This window comes from Penicillium riverlandense, assembly GCF_028828495.1.
Source record: "Penicillium riverlandense strain IBT 135883 chromosome Unknown utg000003l_segment0_segment0, whole genome shotgun sequence".
NCBI classification, from domain to species: domain Eukaryota; kingdom Fungi; phylum Ascomycota; class Eurotiomycetes; order Eurotiales; family Aspergillaceae; genus Penicillium; species Penicillium riverlandense.
In genome coordinates, this window is record NW_026643196.1 from 4,231,131 (window position 1) to 4,255,263 (window position 24,133).

Consider the following 24,133-nt stretch of genomic DNA (forward strand, 5'->3'; position numbering starts at 1 on the left):
AGAAGAATAATATCCATAGGACCAATAATAATGGGCAAGTCCAAGCAAATGAACCCTTCCCAGAGCGCGGAGAAGCGTCAAGCGACCGAGGTGAGTCTCGTTCTGTTCAACAAGGCCCCGAGCTGACTTGAACAACCCAGAAACGACGGCATCAGCTCCGTGTCGCGCAGCAGGCGTTCCGAAAACGCAAAGACACTGCCATAGCTGATCTCCAGAAGCAGGTGGATGAGCTGCAGGGCGGAATCGATGATCTGAGCAGCTCCTTTCTCTCCTTTAGTGAGCTCCTCCTGAAGGATGAGCACCTCGGGCACTCTCCCCACGTTGCGCAATCGCTTTGGAGCTTATCGCAGCAGTTTGTGGCGCTGGCGAAAAGATCCAGAGAGGAAGACAATGAAGACAATGATGTTGATGCCAGCATCTCTGGACCAGACCCCGAGAAAGAAGATCAGTCGGCAAAGTTATCCGCATTGTCTCAAACTACACCTCCAGCCACACTCTATTTCCCGCTCCCTTCCCCAGTCCCATCTCCACCATTGGATTTGGATATTCTCCCAAACCCAACCTTGTCCTTCGCACAAAACCTCGTGCTAGCATGTTTCCAAAAGGCACACCGCCTCCTCCTGCGATCTCCAAGAACCAGCCTCGAGATCCAAGAAGTTTTCGGCACGGCGCTCTCCGCCTCGGAAAGAGATCGGACCGTCGCCTTGTTCCAGGAGATTCTGGCCGATTTCACGGGCCATGCTGCCGCAGCGCGCACGAATATACTTACTCTCTTGCAGCGGGAAAGCAGTCCCAAGAACCCTGTTTTATTTGAGGGATTGCCGTCCATGGCGCGGTTCAATAGTCCAGAATATCTGCATGGAAAATGGGTGGATGCGTATGGAGTGCAGCGGATATTGTTGGAGAGTGGGTTATTATTGGCGGGGGTCGGTCTCGATCCTTTTATTCAGCGTAGGTTGTTGCCATGCCTTCTTTTGGCGGTGCTGACGATTCCAAGGTCTTTCGCTGATGGGCATCTGTGCCGGGCCGGGGCCTGTCTTTCGCCGCGAGAGTGTGGACAGGGTTCTAATCGATCTACGAGTATATGAAACATGGTGAAAAAACACAGAGACGGGCCTGCCTGGATTGTGCTATCTGAGACTGAGACAAAAGACGAATCTGCCCACCATACACACAGCCATCCCGATCTCTCTCCACGCGCTTCCCAACACACCCTAAGCACCGAGCAAAGCAGGAACCTCCGTCCGAGAACAACAAAATGCCATGAATGCATGAGAGGTCATAAATGATCGTTGGAATGAGGTTTAACAAACAACAAGGGGAGAGAAAAAGAGCAAAAAAAAGGCAAGGTTCTACGACCACGGTACGCCAGGCTTCGGGATCTGATCTAAGAGCGAAAGAAGATGCAGAGGGAGGTTGAGGAAGACACGCAGTGTGGTCGCGAAAGGGAGGGAATGAGCGGGGTCGGGCAGGTTGAATTGCCAGATTCGAAATCAAATAGCGTACTTGCGCGTCCATTCACGGGCTGTCGCCTCGTACCGCGGTCGGTCCGTCTTGTAGACGTGCGCGATCTCCGGCACCAGAGGGTCGTCCGGGTTGGGATCTGTGAGCATCGAGCAGATCGAGAGCAATACTGTAATCGTAATGTCAGTCACGTCCTCCCCGCTGAGATCTGAAACAGTAAAAAACACCCACCCTTAGAGATGGTCAGAGCCGGGCTCCATTGGTCTCGCAGAATGTCCAGACAGATACTGCCATTTGAGTTGATGTTGGGGTGGTAGATGCGCGTGGTGAAGTTGACCTTGGGCGGCTTGAAGGGGTAGTCGGTAGGGAAGTGGATCGAAAGGAAGAAAACGCCGCCGGAGTATGGCGAGTCACCAGGACCCATGATCGTTGCTTGCCAGTGGAACTGTCAGATAGTCAGATAAAGTCATTTTTCACAACGGTCGATCGTCAGAGACGCAGAGGGGCAATTTTCTGCCCCACTAGGAACGACACTTGATCGGGCTGGCGACCGAGAGGAATCGCAGCCAGGACTCGGGAGAGCATACCAGATCATCACCAACGGGACCAGCGGAGCACGAGGAGGGGGGATCCCTGTGTAAAAGAAACAACGAGGTCAGTTTGCAAGGCCGGCAACGGTGACGGCGACGGGCAGGATGAGGCCGGACCACATCTCTCAGAGCGCCGACGACGAAAAAGAGAAGAAGGTGTGGGATATCTTACCGGCCGAGATCAGTGAGTTCCTTGTTAATTCTCTTCAGAGCCATGTCGAAAATGTGACGCGAGGACGAACGGGACGGGGAGGTGGGATGGAGACGGAGGAGCGAAAAGAGAGAGATGTTTCCTGGAGAGAGTCTCAGTGGGACAGACAGGGAAGAGAGAGAGAAGAGATCCAGGAACGGACGAAGGATGATGATGAATGGAGATGGATGGGGTACAACAAGACAACACTTACAGATTGGGGATCTTTGTGCGGGAAGCGGAAAAGAAGGAAGAGAAAGAGAGGAAAAGAGAGAGGGGCAAAAGTCAGGTCGATTGGGGCGGCTGGTATTACCAATACTGCCACCGCCACAATCCATGACACATCCACCGAAAAGATGTAATGCTGAGTGATTCTCGAGTAAAACCCAGGTACGGATAGCATATCATGTAATAATTATCAAACTGAGTCTAATCCAACCATCTTCACGCTGCAACCAAGACCGTTTCAGACTGCTGCCGCCTTGTTTGAGAAGGATACGCGGTCACGTGTAGGGAGTCGAGTTGGGGCTGAAGATCGGAAGTATAGCCGTGGATATCTCCAAGGTCCCTAGAGTTGGGCATACAGTCTAGAATCGCTGGCGACGATGCGGCTTGGAACGCAGCCTTAGCCATTTTGATGAGCATGAGACCGTTGCCATTAGCCCCAAGAATAATACTTCCGATCCACCCGTATGCAAGTCTCCTCCCGGATACCCGGCACTGGTAAGGAGGGCATTTGAGCGACTATCAGGTGGCACTGGTCAGTGTATGGGAGTGTAATCTGGGCTGAGATAGACTGTGTAAACACTGGCAAGGATGATTAATTTGTTGTATGAGTTTGGACAGTCCTACCATCTTTATTTGATAACTGAGTCCTCAAAGTGGTCTTACTGTACTCTATACCTCGCACGAAAGTCATCGAAGCCGTGATGGTAGTCATGGTACATAAACCAGAATGCAGTCTGTATATGTGCACCAATTATAAGTCAGTCTTCAGGCTCAAAGCCTGAGTGTACTCAAAGAAACGGCTATCGGACTCTAAATCAGATATGGAGCAATTAACAAAAACCCACCCCCTACATTATTGTAAGTTAGAAGTATCTCATCAAAGATGAACAAATAGAAAGCAAATATATTAGAATATATTCCTCGGTATGTTGCATAGATACACAAGACATTCTCCATTGCTCCGTCCACCATAACCGAACGTAGTGATGTGATGGATTGAATAATCAACGACATAGTTTCGGCCTTTCCTATCTGAGAACTACTTCTTCTCAGTAAGAGCAGCGCTGTCGGAAATAACTTCAAAGTTGTTGGAGCGGAACGGGGTGACCTCGAACTTGGCGAACTTTCTAGCCGAAATCTTCTTCTCAAATAAAATGTCGAGTTCACTGGCAGTCCGCCCCTTGGGTTCCGGCAGACGGAAGAATGACCAAACGAAGCAAATAAGACAAAAGGGTGCCCAGATGAAACCTCCCTTGCCCTTGAGATTCCAGGCAGTGGGGTTGAGAATGGGGGGATTGAGGAAATTGGCAACGATACTAGCGATGTTGTAGCAGTTACGGGCGAGAACTGCGCTCTTGATTCGAAGACGAGTCGACGGGATCTCAGAGATGAGACAGTAGGTGACCGGGCCGACAGTGAGGTCGTAGGTGAAGACGAAGACGAGAAGAAGAGCAGCAGACGAATAGCTCAGACCAGGAGAAGTGTGGCTCGGAATACCCAGAAAGCCCACCAACATCAGCACCATGAACATGATACCCAGGCCAGTAACAAACAGCTTTCGTCGGCCCACTCGCTGCATCACAAACCAAGAGCAGACGGTACCGCACCAACCAATGGCGTTGACGCCGAGACCAAAATCGAAAGCTTGGGTGTTACTGAAGCTAATTTGTTGGAGAAAGTAGACAATGTTGCCGCCGTACCAGATACCACAAAAGACCTGACACATCCAAACGCAGCATACGATCTCGGTACGGCGAAGATTAACTCCTTTAAGACAATCCCAGTAGGTAACTCCCTCTCGGATCAGCCTCTCGTGAGTGTTGGTGATGATTATGAGCGCAATGGCATCATCAGTTTCATATTCCGAGTCACCAGGACTAGCCAATCGACTGAGTGACCGCTTTGCTTCTTCAATCTTTCCGTGGCGTACCAACCACCAAGGTGATTCCGGGGCAAAGAGTACGCCGATGATAATCGGAACAGGCCAGGCCCATTGAATAGCGTAGGGAATTCGCCAGCCCCATTCGTCGGTGCGACTCAGTAGACCTCGCAAGATCCCGGTCGAGATTAATTGACCAGTAACCCAGCAAAGGTTCACGTAAGTGGTCAGATACGGACGAAGAACGATAGGGCTAACCTCGGCAGCATAGGTAGTTGTCAAGGTCTGGAAGGCACCCCAAGGGATGCCACAAAGAACCTCACCGGCCAATAGCATCCCAATATTGTTAGCGAAGAACATGACGAAAATGAAGCCGACAAGGGCAACCAAAGCGCCAAGCATAGTTTTCTTATAACCCCAACGATCCGCGATGAGACCCGCAATCAGAAGGCCCAAGATTTGACCGACATTGGTAGCATTCTGCAAGCCGGTTTGCCAGTTTGAGTTGACTTGATATCCACCCTCCTCCGAGGGGACACCAAAACGCTTCTGAAATGTCGGGTAGGCGTAGAAAGAGCCGAGGAGAGAAGTGTCATATCCTTCCATGATGATGGCAAGGGACAAGATAAAAGAGAAAGCAACCGCTTTCGGAAAGAGTCTGAACGCATCCCAGTTGGTTAAGTGATGCTCAAAATTGGACGCCCGACGGGCTTTTTCGACCAGATTAGCGAAGTCAGGGATTTGCTCGGACATTTGCAGAAGGATTTCGTCGTCAATTCCGATGGTATTCTCGCCCAGCGACTGCGCTGGCACCGCGAGGTGATGCTCATGATGAGTAGCTGCTTTCAGGTCCTCCATGATCCTAGATTGGCTTGGACTTCTCTCCAGCTTCCAGAGGGGAAATGAGATGGAATAAAGGAAAATTCAGATCGGTGTGAGCTATTATTGAGGCACGAGCTTTGAGATGGAGCGACTGTAGACGGAGGACCATCGTGTTTATATCAACAATTTCCTTCACGGCAGGAAATTCATCATTTTGTCTTCACTCGTGTATGCAAACAAGCGCTTCTCCCGGGCCACATGGTCGCTCTAATTTTTGCGGGGTGACAGTGGAGGAATACGGTTGACACACAAAGTTCCTTCTGTCGTGTCCGAAAATGGCGAGTTCACCGTCAGCGTAAGAGTAAGTTTGATTGAAAGAGGCAGAAAAAGGCCCTGGTTGGCTTCTTACGCCCTTTTTCTCGCTGTATTTTTCGGTGCAACCGAGCGACGACGCTAGGGGGCTTATGCGAGATTCACACTAAACCCGGTAGATTAGCAAAAGTTGCTTCAAATGAATATCGTGGGGTACCACCGAGTTTAGCGACGCCATTTCCCAATAGAGAGTAGTGTGCTGTAAGCGAATCCGCTGTATTTATAGGCAGAAGGAAAGAGGTCACAAGGAGAGCGCAAGGGAAAGTTGTTAGTCGCGGCCAGCCAGTCTAGATTCCGCTAATTCAGCCACATCGCACCCTGGAACGGTGAGGGGAATTCCAATGAAAGGTCTATTATTCGTTGCAATTTTCGCCAGTACTTGGGTTTATTAGGTTTGAAGATCTGATTTTCCGAGGGTTGAAGCGAGCCAAACAATAAAACGGCGTCGTTATGAATATCGCTCCTTTTTCCTACGGCGGATGATAGTTGCAAGGCGGCCAAACGCTAATTCGCATCTACTTACTCTTCAAACAGCTCCTGCTTAGTCGTATAGTAAGCTGTATCTTCATCTATTTGCCGCCAATTGACTGAAGAACTTAGCCAGGCATACCATAAGCCTCGTCGACATCGTCCACATGGGGATAATGACTCGTCCCTTCTATTACCAGCTCTTGAATCCACTCCGAGGCAAGATGGCGACGGACAAGATACATGTGCGCAATAGTCTGCCCATCGACGAGGCTATGTCTCCCACCGGGTCCCTGAGCTTCTTGACTCTGCGCAATCAACACACGAATGAGCTTGTCTCGGGAACCCAACAACAACCTATTCTTCGCTTCGAGATTATGCAGCGACTGTGCGGCCTTGGCTTCCACTCCGCGATACCAGTGACCCGTGCGTAGCGCATACTCAAAATCCAAACCAGCGAAGCTGGTGCGGGTCTTAGCTTCAAGTTCCAGTGAAGTCTGTGGCCCGAAAAACTGACCCAACCGCTCTTGAATGGACGCTCGGTACTCTATTGCCCTCTTTCTTAGGTCGTCATAATTAAACGGCCCGCCCGTTTGTTCGCCAGTCCAAGCATCATCGAGTAGAAGCAGGTGAGAGACCTCCACCGGACTAGGATCTTGGAATGCCGTCAACAATTCCAGGGCCGTCAGTGTGCCCATACTATGACCGTACAACACGATCGGAATTGGCTTTTCTTTTTGGCACTACTGAGACCGTGGTAGTATTTCTGCTCATGGAGCGCCTCGCAGACTAGTGCGACGACGAGCTCGGCGACGCCGCCGTTCTCAGGCTCGGGCAAGATACATGCCGATGACTCGCCGTGGCTGGCCGTGGTCAGCGTCTTCTCCATCCGCACTTAGGCGGGCGATAAGAGGGATGAAGTGTGTGGCCTGGCAACCCCATCCATGGATTAAGACGGAGATACGACGGATAGATGGCCCAGAGGACAGTGTCCTAGTTAAAGACAATGGTGGGGTAGAGGAGAGGTGCGTCGATGGATGATGTCGACTGCCATAGTGAAGCTTTCGTTGCTGGCCGATTGACCAAGCATGTGGGGTTGATAGCACTGGTAATCCAGAATGTAGCGATAATTTTAAAATGATAACCTACGCTTAACCAAACATAGCTTAGGATGGTTTGCGGATACGGGCCGAGAAACAAAACCTGAGTGTCTTATAATTGTTTTACATTGCTCCTATGCCATACAATCACTCAGCTCCTCCTGGTCAGGGGATTCCAGCATCAGAGGTATTGTGTTTGAAGAAGGGATCTGGACTAGTCGCTGATGCAGTATGCAAAGCCTCTCTGACTTAATACCCCCGACCTGTGATAATAACTGCTCGATCGCAATAACTGCATCCACCGGTCCGAAGCGACACGTCTGATAGCTAAGAAGATCTGGCATACACAGCAGAGTGTCAAGGACAGAGTTCGCGACTTGAAGAAGCTTGATCTCCTGTTTAAATAAAATTACAATTAGCGCCAAAGTTCTCTCTATGTATGAATAGATGCAAATGACAATTTCTTACCATCCCGTATCCATGACTGCGCATAGACTCAATAGACACGTGAGAAAGACACTCCAAATAATCCTTGGCAATAGATAGCGGATAGTCAAATGAAAGAGGCTCAATGGACGTGGATGAAGAGAGCATGAAGCGAGAAGCAGAGTACTGCCATAACAAAGAGCGGACCCAGGCGGAAGTGGTCAGAATATCCACATATTGTACTTCGGACGTAAGCTCTAGCCTTGGTATTCTGACTGGGATCCGTCGTTGTATATCTAATATGCTATCTTTCGAGTACATATCTGGCGCCTCGATGGCTCTTCTACCTGTAGCGGGTAGAATTAAGGGGCGCTGGACATGCAGGAACAATTGTACAAGCGTACAAAATCCTGTATAAAGATTACCATGTGAATTATTCCGTTCGATCACTGGAAGGTTCGGGATTCTGTGGAGTGTAATTGGAAGGTCATGTTGGATACAAAATGTCCTGGTTAAGAAGGTAAGAGAGGGTACAAATGATATAGGTCCGTACCGAATTTCAACAAAGGATGTACTAACCTTTCAGTGACAAAAAGAATCCAGTAGCATCGTAGCTCTAATTGCCATTGTTTTGATTGTGTGGGATTGGATGGAGGAATATGGCACAGATGCATCAAATCTGCGTACGTGATTGCCTCACGAAGGGAGATGGTAGCGGGTGTAATCTGGTCTCGATTGGCATAGTACATGTGAAGGAATATGGATGTAACGAGCGCCTGGAGTGTTGGTTCATGATGATAGTTATGCTCCAGTCGAATACGATGGCATTCTTTGGCAAAGTCTTCTGCTGTCACTGAGAAATGCTCGTGGCATGAGTTTGGTGTTAGCCAGAGGCGTATTTGTGCTAATGTCGCAGCACACAAGGCCGCTGCCAGCGCGTGGGGAGTGGGATCATTGACTCGGTCCCTCAGTTGAGATTTCAGATCCTCGACATCGATAATCGGCCAGATATCATAGAGACGAATTTGAAAGACATCGAGAACTGTGCAATAGGTCGTAACAGAAATCCGAGAGTTTGGGGCGCAGGGAGATAGTCCTTCGAATGCTGTGGTTGCCATTTCAGGCTCTGCTGTCGCTCCTCGCTGTATCTCTTCAATCTTGTGCTTAGTGACTGATCGAAGTCCCTTCGGACCTGGCCTTTTGCGGACCCTCAAATAAGTACATGTTTGAGATCTGGTCAAACAGGTTTGACATGGACGCTGCCGATCACACCTAACCCGCCGAACAAAACAACCGTCGCAGGGGCTGTCCATGATGTTCTGTGATACTCCGGTGGATATCAACAGAGCCGGGAATTGGAGCGAAAATTAAATCATTCGAGATCCCATTCACCGCAGCTCCGCGTCCTCGCCACCTTTTTTTTGGTGGCGTCCATGCGGGGAAGTGCCTCGGAAGGGAAGGAGGCTAGGAGGATAATGAGGATGACAAGCAAATAATACAAGCGACGGCGCATGTCAGCCCTAGTGACACCAGTCCCAGCGAAAATTACAGCGAATTTTTGCCGAAATTGTTCACATATCACCGGAGTCGTAATAGAAACGAAATAGTGAATAAAATTGATTGCTATATGAAATCACCCAAATCCGCAGTAACAATGTACTGGGGAGGTCAATAATCTATATTCAACGTCCTCAGACCCCATCATGCATCGCTACTCCTTCCCACACACGCCCGTCGCTAACCCGGAAGCGATCATCGGCGCTGGGAAATACCGATTCACCGTGCTCACCGACGGCCTCATTCGCTACGAATGGGCCGAGGATTACCAGTTCGAAAATCGTGCCTCAGTCCTTGCCATCAATCGGCGTTTGCCTGTGCCAGAATTTCGAGTCAAAGAGGATGAGCACAGCCTTCAGATCATCACCGCTCGATTCCACCTTACGTACGACAAACGAGAGTTTTCTCCAAACGGTCTCAGTGCCGTGGTTAAAGGCCACTACGGGCCTCATGTTAGTGTCTGGCGATACGGGATTCAGGCTTCCAATCTCGGCGGTACAACACGCACTCTCGACGAGGTTGATGGCCGGGTCTCCCTTGAGCCAGGAGTGATTTCCAGACAAGGCTTTGCGACTTTGGATGACTCCACATCAATGCTTTTCGATGACCGAAAATGGGTAGCAACAAGATTGCCCGGAAAGCGGGTGGACGGCTATCTTTTTGCCTACGGACACGATTACAGACGTGCCATCCAGGCATTTTATCTTTTATCAGGACCTCAGCCGCTTCTTCCCCGATGGGCGCTAGGAAACTGGTGGAGTCGATACTATGCTTACACTGCGGATGAATATCTGTCATTGATGAGTCAATTCCGCAAGAAGCGAATTCCACTTTCAGTGGCAGTGTTGGACATGGATTGGCATATCGTCCATGATGATTGTGTCAAGGAGGCCGGGGTAACAGGATGGACCGGATACACCTGGAACAAGGAACTTTTCCCCGATCCAAAAGCATTCCTTACCGAACTACACAATCAGGGTCTACACATTGCTTTGAATGATCATCCTGCCGACGGAGTTCAAAGCTATGAAGATCCTTACAAAGAGATGGCTATCACACTGAATCATGACACCTCACTGGGCGACCCTATTCCTTTTGACATCACCAACCAAACCTTCCTAGATGCTTTCTTTGACGTGCTGCACCGGCGATTTGAGAAGGAAGGACTTGATCTGTGGTGGGTGGACTGGCAGCAAGGGACACATTCTCGCATCGCGGGCATTGATCCACTCTGGGTCCTGAATCATTACCATTTCTGGGACAGCTCCATCGACAACAAGAGACCCCTGACGTTTTCCCGATATGCAGGGCCAGGGAGCCACAGGTATCCCATTGGATTCTCAGGAGATACCGTGGTCTCGTGGGATTCTCTTCACTTTCAGCCAGAATTCACGGCGGCAGCGTCCAATATTGGCTTTGGCTGGTGGAGCCATGATATCGGCGGCCATTTCCACGGCGAGAAGAACGACGAAATGCTCATTCGCTGGGTGCAGTTTGGCACATTTTCCCCAGTCTTACGTTTGCACTCGTCGAATAACATTTTCAGCATCAAGGAACCGTGGAATCTTGACGTTCCATATGAGCAGATCATGACAGAATATCTGCAATTCCGCCATCGACTGCTTCCATATTTGTATACTATGAATGTTCGTGCTGCCGTGGAGGGACTACCTCTTGTCCAGCCGATGTATTGGGGTTATCCAGAAGATGAGGAGGCCTACAACGTTCCAAACCAATACATGTTTGGCTCAGAACTTATTGTGGCTCCAATTACTGCCCCCCAGGATCCGAAATCTCGGATGGCTCAGGTGCTCGCCTGGCTTCCTCCGGGGAGACATGTGGATATCTTTACCGGAATGGTCTACGATGGGGGCCGTCGAATCTGGATTAATCGGCGCTTGGGAGAATATCCAGTATTTGCTCCAGAGGGAGCAATTATTCCCCTCGACTCTGCATCGGTACTTGGGAATGGCTGTGAGGCGTCCACTATGCTCAAACTCCTGGTCGTTGTCGGTGCGGACGGCACCTTTGAGCTTGTGGAAGACGATGGGATGGGCCAACATACGGATCATATCAACTTCCGTCGCACATGCATCTCTTTTCATCAGCAGACCGGTGAATTACACATTGAGCCGACGTGTGGTGGAAGTCTCCCTCCTCATACCCGCGACTGGAGTGTACACTTCCTCGGATGTTCATCATTAGAAAAGATACAAGTATGTGCTGGCGACGAAAGAAATATTCTAGACGGTGAGAAGCTTAACAATAGCCTTCATGTGAAATTGGGAACTTATCCAGACAACGTCCGAATTGTGGTCAGGCTGGAAAGCAATCCGGCCTTGAATGTGAATCAGCCCGCGCATCAAATTATTGAATTCTTGCGCGGTGCCCAGGTTGAATTGGATCTGAAGGACCATATTCGAGCAATTGCAGAAAGCTCTAACCCCAGACTGCTGCAAATCGGGGATATTCATGCTCTTGGGTTGGACAGTGCTATATTGAATCCCATCCTCGAATTCCTCTTGGCTGACTCTCGCATGTCTTCGACCGGAGACAACCAAGAGACAGGATTTGTAGTTGTGGATAGGTAAATTATAGTATTGTCTGCATTCAAAAATGAATTTCAGCCATTGAGAAGTATATTATGGGGTTTAGCGTAGTACTTCATTGATCGTAATGTCCATGCTTTTCGCGATATCTCATCAAGTATAAGCCTCGCCCACTTCCCACCAGGCGGTACGCACCCGCCTACATAGATGAACATCTTGAGGAAAGAACCTAGTACATGCGACCACAGGGTGTGGAGAACAGGGCTTCCCGTCCGCTCAGCCGTACTTAAGCCACACGCCGGCCAGTTAGTAGTTGGGTGGGTGACCACCAGCGAATCCTGGCTGTTGCATGTATAGCTTTTTTTGAACAAGTTCCATGAATATGTATGTATGTGTTTATATCCGCTTTATATGTCGTGAGATATATGTAGTTAGTGGATGGCCGATGTGGGAACGGCTGGCGCCGCATATTCGTAGGCATCCGGGGATTCTACTCCGCAATGTTTAAAGCAGCGATCTAAAATACACCAAGACTAATGTTAGCTCACTTCAAGATAGCACCAAACTAGAAACTGGGGCTCATACCAGTTGACTTGGTTCCAAATATACGATCACTTGTCCAAAGACCGTCAAATTTCTCAATGCCACAAAACTGGTCAAGCAAAGGGACGGGCCGTGAGGCTCCAATGCCAATGCACGGGCCATGCAGCTCAGCGTTAGCTCGTGATGGGCTGAGTCGAAAACTGCAAACTCTTTCCTCGGTCAGATTCGTGGCCTGAACATGTCCTTGTCTGGGACTGTTAGTTTGGACACTGATACCCGCTGCTTCGGCTGCAACGATGAATGAACACGACTCGGATTCCCACCCGTCAACAAACGGGTCAGACAGCGATGACTCCCTTGATGGTTCCCCCACCGAGTCAGTCCACAGCTATATTCGCTCTCGTCCGCAGAGAGATGCCAGGGTGACCTTTGCGCCGCCGGACTTGTCTCCGGCATCATCGGCGACTACATCGGAAGTGTTCGTTCGTCTTCGACCAAGAAGCCACCGTTATTATAGATCCCAGTCAAGGTACCCGGCCTTTGGGCCTAATAGGACACCTGTCGGTGCAGATTGGGACTTTACAGCACCGCCTCGATTGAGTGTAGAATCCGCTTCGAGCCGCCGTCACGCTCCAAGTGGACCTTACTCCGGCCCTGACTACCTTGATCGATATCCGGATGAGCACGATACATCGCCGCCCCGGTTCAATTCCAACGGCCCTAAGGATTACTCTTCAAGGGGCCGCGATATATACGAAGACATTTACCCGGATGACTTCGATACGGCTGCATCTGACTTCTCAGAAGAATCATTTCTTCGTCGCTCATCTCGTCGACGGGAATACTCAAGAGGACCGGATATCTCCACGTTCGCGACTTCGAATGCTAGCCGAAGGCCACAATACCTTCTGAGAAACTACGATGACTTCAGCGATGACTCTGATGACGAGCGCATCAAAGTCCACCATGTGATCAATGTCCGTTCTTCTCGCTTCGTTGGCAACCGCAGAAATAAAGAAAGGAAGTGGCTCGGAGGCGGGGTGTTCACTCATCAATACTCATTCAATCAAGATGAAAAAACCTTCCTAGAGACTTATCGTATTGTCCAGTCACGACTGGTCCCTCGCTCTGAGGATGAATTGCATGATCGAGCAATTCTGACGTACGAGGAGGAAGCTGAATCGTCCAAGACAGAAATTCGATGGGTGTATGTTTGATCTCATACTTTCCTCAATATTGCCGACACGAGAAAGCTCCTACTAAACAAACACAAAACAGTCACATCCAAAGCAATTACATGAATCTCGAGCTGTTTGAGGTATGCTCCCCGCTGATATCACCAGAGATTCGACTAAGGCATCGAAGATGGAAGCTCTGCGTCAGCAAAACATTCCGGAAGCGACCAGCACTCTTATCCGCTCAGCATTCAGATACCTCCGGCAACGAAATGAGAAATCATACGTGCACGGGAGGTTTCTCGATCCGACTGCGGTTAGCTTCGTTGCCAGGGATGATGATGACGAGCTACTGCTACTACAAGAATTGGCGTCGATTGCATTTTTAGCTTTTCCGTATTTCACTCTCGAGCCACTACGTGTCCAGGACCCCTCTTCCGTGGAACCGATACACCCGGTCAGAAGTCTTCTTCAATTTCATTATTCATTCCAGTCGACCGGGCAGCGGGATACAGATCAAGTTGTTTGCAAAGTTCGAGAGGTGCGGGATGTGCTTCATGTGCCCCAGACATGGATACTTCTGGTCAATGAAGGTAAGTGACAATTGAACAGGGCCGGCCGGTCAAGTTTGACCAGATTTTAGATTTGGTCCTGAGCATGAGTCCCAACGAGCTCGGTCATATTGGATGGGAGTATGTTTCACTGGAAAAGGCAAAAGCGGGTGGTACAATGTCCCAGATCCGATTGATCGATTTCGAAGGGAAACAGTATTTTCTACCGAAACGTAGCTGCCAAACATGGTTGGTGAGTCTCCATATCGGGATTTAATTTTATATTGCGAAGCACCAGCTTATTCAGTGAAATAGGAATTCATCAGCATGATAAGCACGGTGGAGGAAGGCAACCAAATTCTCATCTCCTTCATGGATGATTCTTGGAGCGACAAGTACGAGCTACGGCTTGACAATGAGCTGATCTCAAAAGAGACCTGGTCGGACGCTGTGCTCCAGGATGGAAATGATACCACGATTTACATTGTGGAGAAACTTCTGCGGCCTTTGGCCCATGGTTTGCGTCGCTCGCCATCGTACAGTAGGACTGAATTTTCCCACAGACGGAGACCACACTATGCTCGATCAGCAAACCATGGTGAGTCAACCTTCGAAGTTTGCACAGTTACCTCTGTGCTAATAGGTCTTTTCTTCAACTATTAACACAGCTTCCACAGACCACATGCTGAGAAGAAGATCATCTGTGTACTCTTCCTCCAATAAAACACGCGACGACGTTCTCATTCGACATCCGACATCTATCAACAATCGACACAGAGACGACGGCGACTCAATACACCAATACTGCACCGATCCCGTAAAAAGACATGCTTGGCAAAGCGACAAGAAACCAATTCGTTTGAAGGATGTGAATGGTTTCGAACTGAGTATTCCCTGGCGCGTTGGCGGGACCTGGCGGGTACGACCACTGACGCTCTTTCTTAAGCTTGAACATTATACTAACCAGCCTCGTGACTCGAACAGAAAATGCAATCCGTAATTGGTACAAAAATGCACCAGAGCTATGAGTCTCAGCATGCCTATACTAACGGGAACTACATCTTGAATGGTCCTGATGGACCAATCACGCCCGCAGACTGGGATGAAAAAATCCGTCCTGGCTGCACAGTTGAGCTCAAAATTACGGGACCTGAGACCACAGCATTAAGCCCGAGGCCTCGCTCTCGCCATAGGAACTCAAGCCCGGTCCCCCGTGACGAGAACTCCGTGAGTACTGCAGACCAGCCATTTTCATTCACGCCAATGCCTCTGGAAAGAATCGACACATCCCGTCAGATAGAGTACCCTACTTCTTCAGATTGCGCCTTGTCCCGGGATGAAGACTCTAAGACCCCTCGCGAGTCCAACGAATCTGTTAGCGTTCATGATACTGAGAACGTTGAGGGTGGGCCTAATTTGACTATGAGAATGCAGCCTGAGCCCGCGTCGCAGATGCCTCTAGTTCTTTGGAGGAATTATCCTCTCAATTCGGATATGAGAATTCATACAGCAAATGGCGAACAACTTGGCGGAGTCCCGAGGCTATCCCGAAGATCCACTGGCACTCAGAGCTTCGTTGAAGATTTCGATGAGGATACTGTTGAGGAAAGTATTCCAACCGAAAAAGACTCCACTGTAGACTCTGCGGATCCTTTGCCCCCTGTGGGAAGAACCTGTGGTGATTTTCGGAACTCGTCTTCAACGACGAGCTCGGGTGATTGCTCGTCGGGCTCAACCAAGTCTATCAAGCGAGACTCATCATCGGGACTAGCAAGTCCAGAGGAGCCGGCAGCTGACGCACAGCCGGATACTGATAAAGAAACAACACCAATGTGTCCGATCTTTGCCTGGAAGGTTGCAGCCAGCGATGATCTACCACCTACCCTGATGGAGACAAGTGAGTTAAAATTTGGGTATAAAGATGCGGATGGGACTATTCGCGCGATATTGGAAGAACGAGAGGCAGAGGCAACATTGTATCTGCTCAAACACGAGCGAGAAAAGGACTTTTTTGACTCACTTCCAGAGTGTTCAAGGAGAGAAGTCATTGCAGAAATGAAAGTTGTTGGCACTTCTCTGGACCGGTCTTCGGCAATTGAAAGGTCTGCCAGGAAAAAGTCCACGCGGAAAAAGCTAACGGTGATCACCAACGCGATTGAGATTCTGGACGCGTTCGTGCCTGAGCAGTATCAAAACCTCCTTCAATATTGGTTGATCAAGAAATTCTACGGCGCATTGCTAGGCATGATTTCCAACTACGTAAGTCGTTCATTCTTTGAGATGGAAGAGAGCTTAATTTTCAATCAGTACAACGATGCCTACCTCGACAAAATTGGCGCTCATACATTCTCTTTTCTTAAATCCATCAGGCAAATTCACGCTCGGGCCTCACGCGCTGGTGATGAGCAATCCCAGATTTTCTACCTTCCCAAGGCCTTGGTCGATGCCTTCAACCCCATGATAATATACGTCTGCATTTGCAGTCAGGTGTCAGACGAGTTCTCACAAGAATGGAGTCTTCTCCAGCGCCGCGCGAAAAAATCCTCAAATCTCTTCAAACAGCCGAATTCCAGCTCATTTCCATGATCCATGCTGGCGACTTCAGCGAAGCGAAAGTCTTTCGACCTGTTAACGCCCAGGGCATCGTGACCATGGTAACGGAGCGCCTGGTGCGAATACCGAATGAGAATCCGAACGGGATATCCTCGTCAGATGGGTTCAATCTCCTGCAAATCTATCGACAGTATATCTTGGGCTTGGTACGAATGGCAGGTCTGCGCGCTACCCATCATTACGACAGCTGACTAGTAATAGGAACTACAAGCTCGCACATCTCCGAACGCTGAAATATTTGACGAAATACAACGACTCCGAGAAGAGCTGGATATTGTCCACACCGTACTGGACCAGCAGCTGGAGGTTCTTCACAGGCTTCGTACGGTGTGGACCAGTCTCAGACATTCCAATCACCAAAACACTCTGCAAAGCATCCGCCAAAGCCGCAGGCTGATCAAACAAATGAAACGTGATTTGGATGAGCTTGAGGTTATGGCCGACAAGACGTCCATGCTGGTAAGCTGCGCCCTCTGCCTCACATATTCCATCTCGATTGACCACCCTCAATAGCTGCGGTCCATGATCGAAGTACGCAAAGAGTCGAATAGCAAAGCAATCACCATATTCACGATTGTGACGGTCATCTTTCTCCCTCTGTCGTTTGTGACCTCCTACCTCGGCATGAATAGCGTTGACATCCGAGATGGCACCTTCAACCAGAGCTTGTTCTGGATTGTGGCCCTTCCTAGCGCTGCTGTTCTCATTTTCTCATTGTGGATTTTTCTTAAATTCAGGCAGAGCCTGAGAAGATGGTGGCCCCGTCGAAGGCTGCGGGGATCTCTGCGGATGATTGCATTTTGGTTCTACAGAGCCGTGACCACGGTGACCAGTGGTTCCGCACCGAGTCGGACAACAAGGGAAACTACTATAATGTAAATAAAGCCATTGCTCATGTGATGATTCTCGGGAGACACTATGCTTGTAGTTACCGGAAAACCAGAACAGTGCCATATCTGTAACGAGTCGAAACAATCCAGAATAGCCTGACCACTGCTTTGTCCGTAGGCATGTAGTTCAAAACGCTCTTCAAGCGGACTTTACTTACAAACAATAGCCGCAAAAACCACATATTTAGACACATCTAGGAATGCCGAGCTGTTTGTCTTTGTTTTACAGTTTCCTCCAAGATCTTAAAGTTCGCTGCACATCGGTAGTGACTGACGGCCATCTCTCAAGGCGCCCTTAGCACTCTTGCTACTTTACAACGGCGACACGAGTCTTCTGTGGGTGTGGGTGGTTCTTTACTTCCACCAGCGGCCTTTATTTAGAGGCCTACTGCACCGGACAAATGAGGAAGTACGTCATTTTCCACTGATTGCCAAGCTCGCATATCGTTATCATTCTGAAGGATTCCGCAAACGAACACTCAGCCTGGCACGACCGGCTTTGGGTGCGGATACTTTCGGGCAGTGCGACTACTTGTACAGCGAGCTCGACTAGGGGCTAGAACTGGTGGTATATTTGGCATTTGGGTGATATCATCAGTGCACACCTTTTCCTTTCTCCTTGACAGTCAGAAAGATCCTGAACAGCAATGAATTAATTTCTTGTTTGCTTAATTTGCTAACTGCCGTTTCATCCTCAACAGCCTATTATGCCTTTCTGGGCAACAAATTAAATGATCAGGTTCAATATCCAGACGTTCCTACTGAAGAACGCAACAACGGCAATGGAAGAGTTGTAATGTTCACATTCCCAGGGGTGAAAGTTGGAATGTTTGGGTTCCTTGTTCACAAGGTGGCCTAATAGAGATATGGCCCGTCTGCATGTACCGGTCGTCTAGCTATTTGCATCATAAACCCTGTACCCCATTCAAAATACTAATTTACAAACCTCGGGCCAGACACGAATCCGGTTAGCCCCATTTAAGTCTGGCCCGAGGTCTTGTAAGGCCGTGAGTGACCTGCTCGCTGCCGTCGGACAGTCTTCCCCCGGACCCACAGTCTAACTGCAAACACGTTCTCGTTGCACCAGCGGTCTCTCTTCTGCCTTTTCGTATATAACCTGCTTATTTAGACTTTTTTGTTCATAACAAAACTGTAATCTTTTCAAATACCTTTTAAATGCGCCGAAATATCCTGAGCGGTTGAGTTATTCGAAAAAAAAAAAAAAAGTAAGCCATACAAAAGGTACTGTTAATTACGCTGAATGTGAATTGTGCTGTGGAGGGCCCTCACCACCGAGAGCGGTGATCGGCCCGACATATAGGGGCTGGGTATCCCCCACATCGAACTCTCTTTGTATGTTTGAACAGCTTGCAGTTCATAACCTTCAGTATGCCGCAGCAGATTAACACCGTCGCCGTCATTGGCTGCGGTATCATCGGATCGAGCTGGGCATCTCTGTTCCTCTCCAGAGGCCTGAATGTCATCATCTTCGATCCCGCAGATGGAGTCGAGAAAACGTTCAAGCGATACCTGCAAGATGCGTGGCCCGCTCTAGAAGCATCTGGGGCTGTTGAAGATTCATGGGCGGAGAACTATAAGTTCGTCGACGACCTGGTGTCGAGCCTGCCCGAAGCAGATTTCGTACAAGAGGTGCAGACTTGAAATACCTTCCGTGCATTGTCAGTATTGCTAATCAAAATACCGTCTCTAGAATGGACCAGAGCGCCCCGAGTTCAAGCAGCAGCTGATGGGGACGCTTGATCAATACGCTAGACCGGGCGTTGTTATCGCCTCATCTTCTTCAGGTCTGCCGGCGTCTGGTTTTATCGGGCAGTGCCGGCAAGATCCAACTCGTATACTAGTTGGCCACCCGTTCAATCCACCACATCTAGTCCCATTAGTGGAAGTTGTCCCTCACCCTAGCACCAACACCTCCTCAATATCCACTGCAATGGATTTCTACAGGTCGATTGGGAAAAGCCCCATCCACCTTCGCCACGAAGTCCCAGGGTTTGTTGCCAACCGTCTTCAAGCCGCGATCAACAACGAAGCATACAGCCTTATCAGCCGCGGTATTGTCTCAGCTGAAGACCTTGATACGGCGATAACATCAGGTCCAGGTCTTCGGTGGGCTCTGACAGGTCCATTTGTTACAAATTCGCTTGGTGGAGGAGGAGGGCCTAACGGGTTTATACAGCGAATTGAACGTCTTGGTCCTTCGATCCAGAGCTGGGAGGCGGATATGTTGAAGCACCGATTTGATTGGAGTCCGAAAAGTCTGGCTGCGCTGAAAGTTGGGGCTATGAAATGGCTTGAAACGGCAGATTGGGCTGGCATCAATGGCAAGCGAGATCAGATGTTGCTAGAGTTGCTGGCAACAAAATCCAAGGCCTCATCGGTCACATAGAGTCTGTAATAGTCAACAGACTTCAACAGCAACTAGCGTCTCGAATGAAGGATTTGGTATCGTATAGCAACGTCTTGACAAGTGGATAGATTATGAGGTTCCGCGCACATATACTACTTAAAGAACCCAGATAAGGTATGCTAATGAAGTGGTCGTAGCATGGTCATGTTGTGTCAGTGGTTTAGAAAAGCTTTGTGTTAGACTTTAGAGATACCTGTTTACCGAATGACTGGGACATAAAATTGCCATGTCGAGTCAGGTCAGTCGGGTGAACAGAACCTGGAGTAAATCACAGACGCCCAGCAGCGGCAGGAGGATCAGATCGACCTTTCAGAGCACAGTGAGTGATTCTTTCTGATCGATCTTGGTAACGATAGCTCCTGACCCCACTTTAAAGTATTAACGACCGGGTACTTCCGAAGCCGGCTGATACTTGTTGGTTAGATGGCGCAACACGATATAGAAATAGCCTGAAGGCGTGAGATACGATTCTACGCACCGACTCAATGTACGATCTCTCCACATGGCTTTCGCAACTTCGAAAGGACTAAATATGTTACTCAAAGTGTGTCAACCCGCCAGCTGAAGTAGCGCCGGAAAGTGCCTGCCGTTCTTTCAAGTCATGTTGTTATCGTCGAAGAAACGAAATCACATTCACTTGCTCAGATATAGAGGGATGGATGCGTGATCGAAGGCCGTTGTTTAAGTACATATATGAAGTGCCAGAGAACAGCTCTGACAAACCGTTGTACCCGCTGTCTCGAAGGCTGTCGTAAAGAAGGTCGCCGCCCGACGTCTCAGTCGCATCATCTTCGACTCCAGCTCCGTATGTCAAAATCGCCCTTGATAGTAGTGACCCGGGCGGCGGAAACGCAGAACCAAGCCGAAGGCAGAGACAGAAATCTTGACGCAAAAACCGGATCTCGGGGATGGGACTGAGACCGAAGTTGAGAAATTATGGTTGACCCGAAGGCCATCGAGGTTCGTTGTTGCTTTCCAACTTATCAATCCGTTTCTCTAGTCTCCAGGTCTTCGGGGTCATCAGTTTCGTTCCAGAATAATGGTGTTGAGGACATACCTTGAATTGTAGGTGTAGAACGGCGATACCCAGTAAGATCGCGGTCAGCGACAGCATTTCCACATCATTCATCTCGGAGTTGTAGCTGGGTGAGAGATGAAGGGAGAAGGCGGAAATCAGGGCAAGAGGGTGTGAGGTGTGAAGAGGGGGGTCGTGGGGATATGCCGGTATGCGAACGTAGGTGTTCGGTAAATAACGTTGTAGAGGAAGGTGCGAGGGGCCGATTCGTATTAATATTAATACATACCTACGCACCCTCCTCTGGGTCTGGGACCTCAGCAACATGGATGTACAAATACGATCTAGTATTACTGCTGCTGGGTGCCACTAGTCGACAAAGAATGGTATAGAGTCTAGGGGGAAGTAATTAATTTTGCCTAGTAGAAAAATAGGTACATGATGACCAAGCAATGGCCCTTGTTAACTAACCCTGTTATAGAAATATCGAGATGTAAGAATGACGCATTTACTATGGTGTTTTGAGGTGAGCTGGTCGCTTGTGTGGGCGGTTCTCAACCACTACCTGGGTAGTCCCATCATATCACCCACTCGCGCATGATACAATCTAACCTCCAAATTTGAACTCAGAAACAGAAAAAGTCCTTTCTAGCTAAGACCACCTCAGCCATCAGTGATTTTAACCAACTTCTGGACACACGCGCAGACGATCATACAAAATGAAGATCCAGCGTGCGAGGAGGCGATTCATCAGACTTACTTCCGTCCTTTATGGACCCAAGTCAAAGTCTCACGTCTTGCAGAATATGCCTTCAAAACTAATGGGACTAATTTTCTCAACTCTCTCAACTCCAGATCAGGTTTCTTCTCACTGAGTTGCAAACTTCAGTGAGTTTTTAGAAGTCCGTGGGATACGGATTTCTCATCTTGTGCCACGCGCAACACCTCCAGGACACTGTCCAGAGGCCTTTATCAATCAACAATTAACCGCCAACTTGAGAATAGCCGCTGGAAATATTGCCCTTGCTGCCAGAAGCTACACCCATAGTCAAAAAGGCACGTTTCACGCTATATCTGGCCGTTTCTAGAATTCCATACTTATCTCAGCGTGAACTACCTCATGCACGACTTTGTTGTATGCCTTATGCAGGCGAGGTCGATATTTGTCCTTGCTTCAGCATTGGATTTCATGATTTACATCACTTGATTGATATGGTAAAACCAGGGAAAGACTGGCTACCGGACTGTCGAGGATTTCATGGCCATGATATGTTCCACACTGTGAGATTTAGCGACGTCCATAAGGACATCGGGCATGATTGTCCCTTCATTTAGCATCCTTTCGCGGAAGTTCAAATCACGACGACACTTTATATCCATGAGCCCACCCAGTCTCTAGTTGGGATGACCTCTTATGTAATACATGCATCAAAAGACAATTCGTCGCAAATTCTTGCAAATTTGAAGACTCTTGTACACAAGGACATCGGGAACTGGCTCAGGAAACTTTTTGATGAGGCCGGCTCAGCTTTTGCCGGTTGGCACAAAAATAGCTACTTTCAGATATCTGCAGTCCATCCTGAAATTCCCAAAGATCACAATGAGCCAGTTTCCGGTAATAATTGTCACACGGAACCCGGGAGATGGTAAATGGCCTAACAAACTGTGAAATGCCAACATCCATTCTAAGGTCGCTTGTTTAGGCTAGACCTCTTTTGATGTGGAATATCAAACAGTGTACTATTACACGTTAGATCCGACATTCTGGTAAGAGTCGGTCAAGTCCTCCATCCTATGACACTGGAGGAATTTCTTGAAAGTGACTGGTGTAACGTGTCGATATTTCGAGTTGTCTAGATCCTTCTTCAAGTAGGTTTGGCCGTTGATACAGTAGTATTGGTAGAACCTATCAAAAGTTTAGCCGAGCTCAGCGCGATCAGGATTATAAGGCAAGAATCACATGGCGAGATACGCAAATATGTTAGAGGGATCTTTGTTGAAAACTGTCTGCATGGTGTCGTAGAGATCCTGCTTAGATCCCAGGCGCTCCAGTTTGGGCTTCTTGCCATATACGTCGGCAAAATCGTCCGCAATTTCTCGAATAGTTCGCCGGTCACCAAGGTCTATGTGATAGAAGGGCGTTATTAGCTCTTAAGTCCGATTTGAGAAGAGTTAAAAAGATAGTCGTCGGACATTTACTCACAATGCTGCATGCCCACGGCATTCTGGTCCAATGCAACGGCAGCAACGTACTCAGCCGCAGTCTCATAGGTGGTGGACTCCCAGACCTCATCTCCTTCTCCGTAGAAGGAGAGCTTGAACTCCTCAGGGTCCCAGATACCGAAATATCCACTCCAGAATGTCTCCATAAATACCCCGATCAGTACGTGAACGCCCTGAACGTTCTTCTTTCTGTCCAAGTATGCCTTGACATGCTTCATTGGATCCTTGGCAGGGTGCTGTCCCAGTTCCAGCTTTGTGAAGTCAAGGCAGTAGTCACTGGCAACATAACGGCTGACATTCTCCAGTTCACACGCATCTACCAACAACTTCTGACCGTCGGTCATGAACGTATTGTCTCCGAGGTAGCAGCAGACCACGACATCGCACCCACGGACGAAAGCCCTCAGAGTCTCCAGGTCACCGGAATCGCCTTGAATGATGGTCACGCGCCGTGATTCGCGGAAGTTCTCAGGAAGCTTGGACGCGTTCCGGCACAAGCCCCGAATGTTGACATCAGGAGACCTGCACAGGTTATTCACGACCAGGCGGGCAAACTTGCCCGTGATCCCCGCAATACCGACGGTGATGGCCATGTGGACTGAGTAACTGGCAAAACCAGATGAAAACAATCTTCAAAGCCGTTGATGGTTCGGGTATGGATGCTATGAATGATACTGGGGGAGGATGGATGGAAGCGAGTGTTGCCGGCCCGGCGGGTGAATATATAGTTCCAGGACTGAGCTGCCGATGACACCATGAGCCATGATACTCCCATTGTTCTTACCAGATTGGGAAACTCAGGCTGACCCACAAGTCGTTGGACCAGTCAGATGCTCGGTCAACAGTACTCCGGCCCCACAGTGGGGACTTCCCGCAGTGGCGTCTGTGGCCGGCGCCCGAAGTGCCGACACCGCGATCTGACATATTCAATATTATTCAGTATCCGTGACCCATATTCTTGGGCAGGACAGTGTCTCCCGCTTTTCTAGCGAACCGAAACTAGCAAATCTGCAGTGAGGGGATGCAGCTATCATGCTATCTTTTAGGCAA

At 49.1% G+C, this 24,133-nt stretch overlaps 8 protein-coding genes across 8 annotated transcripts; 4 read left to right on the plus strand and 4 right to left on the minus strand.

The window, feature by feature from the left end:
- Positions 1-30: 30 nt before the first annotated feature.
- N7474_005324 (bZIP transcription factor) lies at positions 31-1,098 on the plus strand (the record flags this gene model as incomplete). The annotated part of the gene is made up of 3 exons (XM_057196739.1): positions 31-90; positions 141-951; positions 998-1,098. 3 exons carry the CDS (start codon positions 31-33, stop codon positions 1,096-1,098), a joined length of 972 nt encoding a protein of 323 aa, XP_057054135.1.
- Positions 1,099-1,493: 395 nt separating this feature from the next.
- N7474_005325 (putative ubiquitin conjugating enzyme (UbcD)) lies at positions 1,494-2,270 on the minus strand (the record flags this gene model as incomplete). Its single annotated transcript, XM_057196740.1, has 4 exons — positions 1,494-1,633; positions 1,696-1,909; positions 2,052-2,097; positions 2,227-2,270. The coding sequence occupies 4 exons, from the start codon at positions 2,268-2,270 to the stop codon at positions 1,494-1,496; spliced, it is 444 nt and encodes a 147-aa protein (XP_057054136.1).
- A 1,241-nt stretch (positions 2,271-3,511) lies between these two features.
- Positions 3,512-5,209, minus strand: N7474_005326 (uncharacterized protein; the record flags this gene model as incomplete). Its single annotated transcript, XM_057196741.1, has 1 exon — positions 3,512-5,209. One exon carries the CDS (start codon positions 5,207-5,209, stop codon positions 3,512-3,514), a length of 1,698 nt encoding a protein of 565 aa, XP_057054137.1.
- A 932-nt stretch (positions 5,210-6,141) lies between these two features.
- On the minus strand, positions 6,142-6,711 carry N7474_005327 (alpha/beta-hydrolase; the record flags this gene model as incomplete). Its single annotated transcript, XM_057196742.1, has 1 exon — positions 6,142-6,711. The coding sequence occupies one exon, from the start codon at positions 6,709-6,711 to the stop codon at positions 6,142-6,144; it is 570 nt and encodes a 189-aa protein (XP_057054138.1).
- A 2,531-nt stretch (positions 6,712-9,242) lies between these two features.
- On the plus strand, positions 9,243-11,687 carry N7474_005328 (glycoside hydrolase family 31 protein; the record flags this gene model as incomplete). The annotated part of the gene is made up of 1 exon (XM_057196743.1): positions 9,243-11,687. The coding sequence occupies one exon, from the start codon at positions 9,243-9,245 to the stop codon at positions 11,685-11,687; it is 2,445 nt and encodes an 814-aa protein (XP_057054139.1).
- A 797-nt stretch (positions 11,688-12,484) lies between these two features.
- Positions 12,485-17,489, plus strand: N7474_005329 (Mg2+ transporter protein CorA-like/Zinc transport protein ZntB; the record flags this gene model as incomplete). Its single annotated transcript, XM_057196744.1, has 13 exons — positions 12,485-13,395; positions 13,467-13,506; positions 13,554-13,956; positions 14,007-14,167; positions 14,230-14,431; positions 14,478-14,512; positions 14,558-14,833; positions 14,899-16,173; positions 16,222-16,353; positions 16,398-16,673; positions 16,729-16,986; positions 17,041-17,205; positions 17,265-17,489. The coding sequence occupies 13 exons, from the start codon at positions 12,485-12,487 to the stop codon at positions 17,487-17,489; spliced, it is 4,359 nt and encodes a 1,452-aa protein (XP_057054140.1).
- A 1,317-nt stretch (positions 17,490-18,806) lies between these two features.
- On the plus strand, positions 18,807-19,824 carry N7474_005330 (uncharacterized protein; the record flags this gene model as incomplete). Its single annotated transcript, XM_057196745.1, has 2 exons — positions 18,807-19,067; positions 19,129-19,824. The coding sequence occupies 2 exons, from the start codon at positions 18,807-18,809 to the stop codon at positions 19,822-19,824; spliced, it is 957 nt and encodes a 318-aa protein (XP_057054141.1).
- A 2,779-nt stretch (positions 19,825-22,603) lies between these two features.
- Positions 22,604-23,676, minus strand: N7474_005331 (NmrA-like family protein; the record flags this gene model as incomplete). The annotated part of the gene is made up of 3 exons (XM_057196746.1): positions 22,604-22,766; positions 22,821-22,983; positions 23,064-23,676. 3 exons carry the CDS (start codon positions 23,674-23,676, stop codon positions 22,604-22,606), a joined length of 939 nt encoding a protein of 312 aa, XP_057054142.1.
- Between the last annotated feature and the right edge of the window lie 457 nt (positions 23,677-24,133).